Raw genomic sequence first — 8,754 nt, forward strand, 5'->3', positions numbered from 1 at the left:
CTGTTTTGCAAGCAGATCAGGAGGAAAATCACTCACAACACATTTCAGACTTAGGAAAATCTTTCAGAGACATCATAGAATTTTCTCCTTTCGCAAAAGGGCAAAATACTCAAATCCGGCCCACTAATCGGGACGTCTGTACTCTGCTTAAGTGAAGACTCTCATTTAAAAGTTTATTAGGGTTACTTTGTTGTTCCACCATCAGAAGAGAGAAGGCTTCTGTCAGCTTCTTCAACAAATGAAGAACAAACACTCGGAAAAGCCAGAACCGGACATGATTACGGTCTTTGTTGGCACCTGGAATATGGGTAAGAATCTTGAATTCTGGCCACCAACTAGGTTAAACTCAATAATTCTACCGGTTAGACTAAATGGCATCATGTTCTATTGAAATACTTTTTTGCCCACGAACCTGCAGGAAACACAGGTCCACCGCACAACATCAACTCCTGGTTTCAATGTAAAGGCCAAGGGAAGACCCAGGATGACACGGCTGACCACATCCCGCACGACATTTACGTCATTGGGACGCAGGAGGACCCCCTGGGCGAAAGGGAATGGGCCGACACGGTGAAAGGTGTCTTGAGGGATATCACAAATATCAGCTTCAAACAGGTCAGTGCGTCACTCAGCAAATGTCACTTCATGCGGTGTCCATCCTAAATAAGCTTCTGATTTGGTAGGTCGTGATCCAAACGCTGTGGAACATTCGGATTATGGTCCTGGCCAAGCCAGAGCATGAAAACAGGATCTCACATGTTTTCTCCGACAGTGTCAAAACAGGGATTGCCAACACTTTGGGTATGCAAGACTAAAAATGACCTGACACAAATGTTTCTGTACAAGTGTATCAACTGTGAAGTTCAACTTTCCTCAGGAAACAAAGGAGCAGTAGGCGTGTCCTTTATGTTCAACGGAACATCCTTCGGTTTTATCAACAGCCACCTGACATCGGGAAGCGAGAAAAAGCTCAGGTGGGGAGGACATGTCAGTTCTCATTGTTTCTGGTTTTGCCTCAAGTGCAGGCTTGAAATTTAAACGTGTACATTTGCCTGTCTTTGCAGGCGTAACCAAAACTACTTGAACATCCTGCGATTCCTCAATCTGGGAGACAAGAAGCTCAATCCGTTTGACATTACTCATCAGTTTACCCATCTCTTCTGGCTTGGTGATCTGAACTACCGTGTGGACTTCCCAAATCTGGTAACTCACAAAAACCAAGAAAATAGCATACACACATAAATGTAGGTGTTTGCTATAGCTCTGTACTGGTGTGTGTCTAAAATGATGACCCCGTGAAACTTTTTATTGGTGTTTTGGGTTACTATTTTGCACCTTGTCAGGAAGCAGAGTATGTGGTATCAAAGATCAAGCAACAGCAGTACCAGGAACTCCTATGCAGAGACCAGCTCAACATGGAGATCAACGACGACAAAGTCTTCTTGCACTTTGGTACGTCTTGATTGATCTAGCTCATACTTAAATAATATAAATGACTGAGAATTGGTTTCTTTCTCTTTTTCTTTCGGATCATAGCCGAGGAGGAGATCACATTTGCGCCCACATATCGCTTTGAGCGCTACACGCGTGACAAGTATGCCTACATGAAAGCCAAAACCACAGGGGTACGCTTGTGTTTTGCCAGATGTTTTACCCCCTCCTCCACTGCTCAATGCCTTGACATGTCCAAGCATACAGTGTATGTATATGACATTGTTTCTCAAATGCAATGGGAATCTCAATAAAGTTTGACCAGAGTGGTCCGTGGATTGCACTTTGAGAAACACTGAGAATATCATACAAAAAAAAAAAAAGTGCTTTACTATAATCACGTATTTACACTGAAATCTCGCAGACTAAATATAATTTGCCGTCATGGTGTGATCGTGTCCTGCGAAAGTCGTACCCTCTGGTTCACGTGGTCTGCCAAGCCTACGGTGAGTCATTTGCAGTGATTTTTTTTTTCAGCTCAAAAGTATTTTCTAAAATTAGAAATTAAAAAAAAAAAAAAAAACTTGAAGAATTAGGATTCAAGTGTTTCTTCTCAATTGGCCAGGCTGCACAAACGACATTATGACCAGCGACCACTCACCGGTATTCGCGTCATTTGAAGTGGGCGTAGCCTCGCAGTTTGTCTCCAAGCGAGGTTTGTTCATGCTATGGATGATTTTCCACTCATCCTCTCCAAATCTGCTGAGTTGTGTATTTTCCTTTTGGCTTCTCCAGATCCAAACAGTGCGCCCCAAGGCGGTATTCAGATCATGAACTGCAAGGCCACCCTGCTGACAAAGTCAAAGACCAAGTTCTTTATAGAATACCACTCCAGCTGCTTGGAGAGTAAGCGAACTGTCATTTTTGTCAATGCATGATTAGAACATTTCAGGTTGAACACACTTGTTCGTACTGTTGCTTCACCCCATTAATATTAAAAGGAAAAAATAATGTTACTGCCTGAGAATTGCAAGTAACAGCAAGGCGAGATTTGCATCACAGATGCACCTCCTGCAAATCATTTTATAACAATTTTAACAGTCATGCAAGTGTAAAAAAATTTTTTTTTCTTTCTTTTTTTTAAGCAAAAGAAAGAGCAAAATGTGTCCAGAATTCCTCCGTTGACGCTTTCTGTGTCGAGTCTCACGTATAGTAATATTTGTTCGGTATATTTAAGTGACGTAATTTTAGCATCTTGTGGTCCATCTTTTTGACTATGTATTGCCAAAGAAAAACAAAAGCCTGGAATTCACCCTCTGATCAGCAGATCTTACATCTTACTATCTTACATAATGGTGGTTTGAATTCCAACATTTAATGCAGCTTTGCAGGAGCATCTATTCAGCCATTCCAGCGTACCTTAATCGCATCAGCTTCAAAGGTAGAACCTCCCCAAAAACTGAACATTTCATTGAATTCCTCCAGAAAGCGTCAGGACCTCCGAAGGTGAGAACACGGAGAATTCGGATGGGTCCATCAAAGTGTGGTTCGGAAACCAAGTTGAGGTAAGGATTCTGCTACAAGGAAAGCGGATCTGTCGCAGGATCAAATTAATCATGTTTATCTATTTCCAGCTGACGCCAATCATCTCGGATGCTGAGTACCTTCTTGACCAGCACATCCTCATCTGTGTAAAATCCACTGACTCGGACGAGTCGTACGGTAAGGACGGCTGAAAAAGGCGGCGGAAAAAGAAAGTGGAAAAAACATGAAATTGAAGGTTTTTTTTTTGTATTTGTTCAAAGGTGAGGGTTGCGTAGCCCTACGAGCCGCCCAGTTCTGCTACACCGAGTTCCAAGTAGCACTCACGCACCACGGCGAGAAATCCGGCATGTTGACCGGCGGTATTCAGCTACACACCTCTGAAGGCAAACCCACGGAGAAGTTATACGGTGAGTCCGATCACTTCATTTAGTTGGAATCGGCGGCTTTATCCGTTGCCTTTCTTTGACCCTCAGACTTTGTCAAAGTGGAGAGAGACGACTCAAAAAGCAAAAGTGGTGACAGGACTCCGGTCAGCCAATCGACACATGACATATCCAACCCGAACTACATGGAGGTGTCCTACAGGAGTGTGATTGACAAAGGCTGGAGTTACAGCATGCCACCCAGGAACCTGCCCATCGCAGGCCAAGCCGGGATAGACTCAAAGAAGAGTCCCACTGGAAAACCTTTGAAGCCAGTGTGAGTACCAGGTTTCACAGTTGACAACTGAGTGAAAGATGTTTTTCCCATGAAGCAGTACAGACCAGTTCTGAACTGAACCAAACTGTTTGGTGAAAATGTGGATTTTGTCTCTTAGGAATGTGGAGGCGTCAGAGATGTTCGACAATCCACTCTACGGGTCCATGAGAACATCACAAAGTCAATGCAAGGACCAGGATGCCACGCAAAAGAACCAGCTCTTGCAGCCAGATCCCATTTTAGGATCTAAGCTAGCGGACGGAGACCTCGAACGCCCCCCGGTGCCCACCCCTCGCAATCGTTCCTTCACCTGCTCCGAGTCTAAGCCTCTCCTTCCAGCCGCTGTCGCCCAGCACAAGAAGCCAGTGGTTCCATCACGCTCACAGGGCTGTGTGGTCAACAGCCGACCGCCGCTTCCCATCAAAGCTCGCCCAGGACCTCCGGATGCACAGGCCCCCAAACCCAGAGATTACAGGGAAAGCTCTGAACTCCCAGGAAAGCACAGACTGCCAAGAGCTGGCCAGACATCGCTCCAAAAAGATCGTAAGGAGGGTGTTTCATTTCCACGCTTACAGTTCACAACTCAGTTGTTGGTTTGGTCTGTTTTCATCCCAGTTTGGTTCCTAGTTAACTATTGTGTTGTCAATCAATCCTGATTTGATTGATCTGATTGAGGTCAGATCACTTTTTCAGCATAACGGAAGCCACTAGAGTTCCTTCACATCCTTCTGGAAACGCTGAATTTTCTCCATACTTGAGGTCTAATCATTTTCTCACAACAAAATCATACGATAGTTAATTTATTTTATATTATTTTTTACTCCAACTGGTTGTTTTGGACCACACCAAAGTTAAGTCAGGCTGTTTTTTCCCCCCATCACACCAGAACTATGCAATAATTTGTTTGGAAACTTCACAAAGGGTTTTGAACCTTGAGTTGGTCCAAAGCTGAGGGCAGATTGTTGTCTCATCACAACAGAAATGAGCCAGAGATAATTTGGAACAGTCCTAGGGATTTCAAATTGATGAATTTGGGAAGCACCTGAGGTCAGAATGCTTTTCATCACAACACACTCACGGCAGCGCATGTTAGGAACTGTCCCCGGGGTTTCCAAAGCAGTCAATTTGGTCCACACCCAAGGTCAGAACAACTGGAACACCCTGAGGTTCTCAGACCCGTCAATTCGGTCTGTTGCCGAGGTCAGATTGCTTTCTCATCACAATGGAACCTTGCTAAAGTTCATTTGGTTTCAAACCAGTCAATTTAACTGTACAAAAGGGGCAAACGGATGAAAGGGTGCCCTAACAAATGTGTCATAAATGTCCATACCAAGATGTCTCATGATGGTCTTTCTTTCTTTTCAGCGCCTCCCAACGTTCCCAAGATGGGCCATTCCGTGAAGTGAGATCTGGTGGCAGTATGGGATCCTGCCTCACAACTATTCATTTATTGTGATCTTTCCCGTGCCTCATTTCTGCTGAGCTGAATGAGTGCCCTCCATCATTATTGGCACCCCTGGTTAAGATGTGTTTGGCTTAAAATAAATTAATTTTTTTTTTATTGCACAAGCATACTGTCACGCCAGAAATTGTAGAAATAGTTCACCAAACACAGAATCAAGCTCCCTTCAAGGCCATGTCAATCCCCAGACCTCAACCCCATTGAAAACCTTTCAAGTGAGTGAAAGAGGAGAGTACAGAGGACCCGGGTCGCCGGATGATTTAGAAAATGTAAATAGAAATGCTCGAAGAGCCCTCTTTCTGTATTATCCCATCTTGTTGAAACATTATAGGAGAAGATTAGTTGTGTTTCAAAAGGGGCTGTTCAACATCAGGGTACTAATAATTGTGGCATACATGGTTTGCTGTAAAAGAATCATTTCTTAATGTGGTATTTTTCCCCACTGAATAAATGCACTTGAACTAAAGCTTGGTCCTATAATATTTTGGAGGAAAAAAAGGTATTTATTGGAAGCTAAAGAACACACTAATGTACATATATATACTTTACAGCAGCCACTGAATGTTTGTAGTCGCATCTTGCACATACTGTATTGTACATTTGATGCTGCTGAAATGTGGTGACGTGTTGTTCTCTACTGATACGTCCGGGCAGTACATTTACAGCGAAACCACTTTTTTTTTCACGGAATTTAGTGACTTTGTGGAAGACTGGAGAAATCGAACCAATTAAATTAAATTGTATTTTATAATTTAAACACTACAAAGTTAAGGACACCTGCTGAAGTGAATGGTTACTAAGTGAGTGACTCCACTGACCTGAACTAAAGCCACGACACAAACTTCTTATACTCACTGTTTCCTCTTGTTTTTTTCCTCTTCGACTTCTAGATTTCCTTAAAATAAATAAGTAAGTAAGTAAGTAAATAAATAAATAAATAAATAAATAAATAAATAAATAAATAACAATCCCATGGAACCTGTGGCTGAGGAAGAAAACTCGACTGGATGTCATAAATCAGCGAAGTGGCATCAACTACTACATATGTTGTGTTGCTATCTATAGATACCGCGTCCAAATATTAAATAATGTAAATAACCAACATTTAGTTGGTAAATGAAGTACCAAGTAGCCTATCATTTACAGGAGACATAAGGATTATCGAATGTCATCACAAGTGCTAGGCAAAAGATTACACTATGGCGAATTTGGCGCCACCCGGTGGAACGCTAGACAGCGCGCTTTCATCACGACGGTCTGTCGCGGTGAGATGACGTCACACACGTAATCGACGTCAGCCCAAACGCCGCAAAAATCAAAACGGCGCAGCAATGGTGAGAAAACCGGCTCGAATGAATGAATTTCTCGCAATTTTCAAACTTTGGCGATGCCAAATGAGACTTTTCGTCACATCGAAGAGAATGTTTTCTTTGTTTGTGTGCTAACTTCGTTCTCTGCGGTGTTAGCTTGCTGCTAGGCTAACGTTGCAGTGTCGTTTTGTGCTCTTTTTTTTTTTTTTTGTTGTGTTCAGCTTTTCTACTCATTTTTCAAGTCGCTTGTGGGCAAAGACGTGGTGGTGGAGCTAAAAAACGACCTGAGGTGAGCTTTACTGTTGTATTGATTAAAACTGATAACAAATAACGTTGTGTGTATTCATCAAAAATTGAATGTAGCTAGCGTGGATCCTCGATTGTACTGTTTAACTCACCGGTATATGTTTCTTTTCTTTTAGCATATGTGGAACGCTTCATTCAGTTGACCAGGTATGAATACATTTTATCTTTACTAATGTTTTTTTTTTTTTAGAGAGAGAACTGTATGAAAGTCCCAAAAGGGTGGAAAATGTTTTTAAAAGTAATAAAATGAAGGGAAATGTACAATGCAAGGATACGTAAACATCGCTAACTTAAAAAACAAACAAACAAAAACTACAATATGTGTGTGTTAAAACTCTATTTGTGCTTCATACACTTATAAATTGTGGTATTTATCAATTTAAGAAAAACGTGCTCACAGCCAGGAGTTAAATCTTATTAATTGCTACAAGACCTTAAAAAGGCTTGGAAAAAGTGAAATTCTCTTTAAAAGAAACTGCATGGTCAGAAAAAGATACATTGACAGACAAATATCAAAAATATTTTTGCCTTGATTTGAAATATTCAATGGAGGTGTGCATCTTGTCAATAAAAAAAACTTTAGCTACATCAGTGAATGTACGCTCTTAGTCTGTCAAAATGGATGCAATTTAAAAACAAAAAAGTTAGTGCTGAGTTGCTGACCCAAGACTTTTGAACATGCCCTGACGCGTTGTGGTCTGTTTCCTTATCCTGTTTCAGTACCTCAACATCAAACTGACAGACATCAGCGTCACAGATCCAGAAAAATACCCGCACATGGTAAGTAATGTGATGTGGTTGCTAACCAAAACTGCAGCATCTACCACAGCCCATTGACTGATTGTCCGATAAACCGTTGGCAACAAAAATGAACACATCCTTAAGTGAAAACGTCATGCGACTTTTTGGTGTTACAAGATTTCAGGTGTGAATGTAGTCTCTCACATGTTCTCATATACTGGTCACGAGAAGTTCAATATGGTACCGGACGTGAAAGAGATTTGAGGATTTGAAACCATAAAAAAGGGATACTTTCTCATCAGACCACATGGGCATGGTTCAAGTAACCCATGCGCTTGTGGTCTGGTGAGACCAAGATGAACTTATTTGGTTCGATTGGTGTCAAGAATAATATGTTGGTGGCCACACAAAATATCAATGCTTAGAAAGTGTGTTTGACATTCGACATTATCACATAAATCACATACTTAGTACAAGCTCTACACTGACATCGTAGTCAAACGTCAAGCCTTCCATTAGAGTCCGACTTGTGGTCCCTTCCACAAAGTTGTGTTGTGACGCAAACTCTTGGCGGTGGTTGCTTTCAGTTGTCAGTGAAAAACTGCTTCATCCGCGGCTCGGTGGTGCGCTATGTTCAGCTGCCCGCCGACGAGGTGGACACGCAGCTACTTCAAGACGCCGCACGCAAAGAGGCCATGCAGCAGAAGCAGTGATCACGGTTGTGGGTGGGGCGGGGGTGGGTATGGTGTTTATTGTTTGGGCTAAGGTTGTCACAAAGAAGACTTGAGTTGTTTTGTGTTCATTGAAAAAGAGGTCAGGTATTGGTTAGTCAGCTACAAATCTATCTTCCAAAAATGCTAATTCTAATATAACTACGTAGGTATCCTTAGAAGGGATTGGTTTATTTAATTTCATGTGAAAGAAACAGAGCACAGCGGATTTCATACCTGTCTTAGTTTGTTTCCTGATTAAAAAAATAAAATAAAAAATGTAAACTTTTGTATGAAAACAGTTTTTTTTTTTTTTAAACATGTTTTGTTTTTGTTTTTGTTTTTTTTGTTTTTTTTTAACTAACTATGACATTGGGCCTCAATAGTGTTGTTTTGTAAATGCTCAAATGTTTATTTCTGGGAAATAAAGCTGCAAAATCTCATGGCAAATCTGTATGGTGTCTGTCTTAAGAATACAAGCCAATGCATTTTATTTATTACTTGAATATATATATATAATCTTTTTTGCTTTAGCTGTTGTATTAACTTT

At 41.4% G+C, this 8,754-nt stretch overlaps 2 protein-coding genes and 1 long non-coding RNA gene across 4 annotated transcripts in view; 2 read left to right on the forward strand and 1 right to left on the reverse strand.

The window, feature by feature from the left end:
• Window positions 1–5,603, forward strand: part of inpp5d (inositol polyphosphate-5-phosphatase D) — an 8,540-nt gene extending 2,937 nt beyond the window's left edge. The window contains exons 11-26 of the mRNA XM_077534245.1: window positions 206–308; window positions 419–615; window positions 684–801; window positions 878–974; window positions 1,065–1,203; window positions 1,344–1,452; window positions 1,537–1,625; window positions 1,856–1,937; window positions 2,057–2,146; window positions 2,227–2,337; window positions 2,917–2,996; window positions 3,066–3,153; window positions 3,237–3,383; window positions 3,450–3,675; window positions 3,794–4,218; window positions 5,041–5,603. Coding sequence (XP_077390371.1) covers window positions 206–308; window positions 419–615; window positions 684–801; window positions 878–974; window positions 1,065–1,203; window positions 1,344–1,452; window positions 1,537–1,625; window positions 1,856–1,937; window positions 2,057–2,146; window positions 2,227–2,337; window positions 2,917–2,996; window positions 3,066–3,153; window positions 3,237–3,383; window positions 3,450–3,675; window positions 3,794–4,218; window positions 5,041–5,081 — 2,142 coding nt within the window. The 3' untranslated portion in view covers window positions 5,082–5,603. The remainder of the gene's footprint in view (window positions 1–205; window positions 309–418; window positions 616–683; window positions 802–877; window positions 975–1,064; window positions 1,204–1,343; window positions 1,453–1,536; window positions 1,626–1,855; window positions 1,938–2,056; window positions 2,147–2,226; window positions 2,338–2,916; window positions 2,997–3,065; window positions 3,154–3,236; window positions 3,384–3,449; window positions 3,676–3,793; window positions 4,219–5,040) is intronic.
• Window positions 1–6,355, reverse strand: part of LOC144027047 (uncharacterized) — a 27,770-nt gene extending 21,415 nt beyond the window's left edge. For both annotated transcript variants that reach the window (XR_013285357.1, XR_013285358.1), the window contains exons 1-3: window positions 6,117–6,355; window positions 5,993–6,032; window positions 2,093–2,282 (exon numbers count right to left, since the gene is read on the reverse strand). This is a non-coding gene — a long non-coding RNA (uncharacterized LOC144027047). The remainder of the gene's footprint in view (window positions 1–2,092; window positions 2,283–5,992; window positions 6,033–6,116) is intronic.
• smx5 lies at window positions 6,330–8,654 on the forward strand. The gene is made up of 5 exons (XM_077534323.1): window positions 6,330–6,471; window positions 6,669–6,736; window positions 6,870–6,900; window positions 7,474–7,533; window positions 8,082–8,654. Exons 1-5 carry the CDS (start codon window positions 6,469–6,471, stop codon window positions 8,205–8,207), a joined length of 288 nt encoding a protein of 95 aa, XP_077390449.1. The 5' UTR covers window positions 6,330–6,468; the 3' UTR covers window positions 8,208–8,654.
• The last annotated feature ends 100 nt before the right edge of the window (window positions 8,655–8,754 follow it).

Source organism: Festucalex cinctus, chromosome 10, assembly GCF_051991245.1.
Source record: "Festucalex cinctus isolate MCC-2025b chromosome 10, RoL_Fcin_1.0, whole genome shotgun sequence".
NCBI lineage: Eukaryota > Metazoa > Chordata > Actinopteri > Syngnathiformes > Syngnathidae > Festucalex > Festucalex cinctus.

What these genes read in the sequence shown, in the direction of transcription:
- smx5 (XM_077534323.1), top strand. An exon ending in CGCTTCATTCAGTTGACCAG is followed by an intron (nt 6,901 to 7,473) that starts GTATGAATACAT and finishes ATCCTGTTTCAG; the next exon opens with TACCTCAACATCAAACTGAC. An exon ending in CAGAAAAATACCCGCACATG is followed by an intron (nt 7,534 to 8,081) that starts GTAAGTAATGTG and finishes GGTTGCTTTCAG; the next exon opens with TTGTCAGTGAAAAACTGCTT.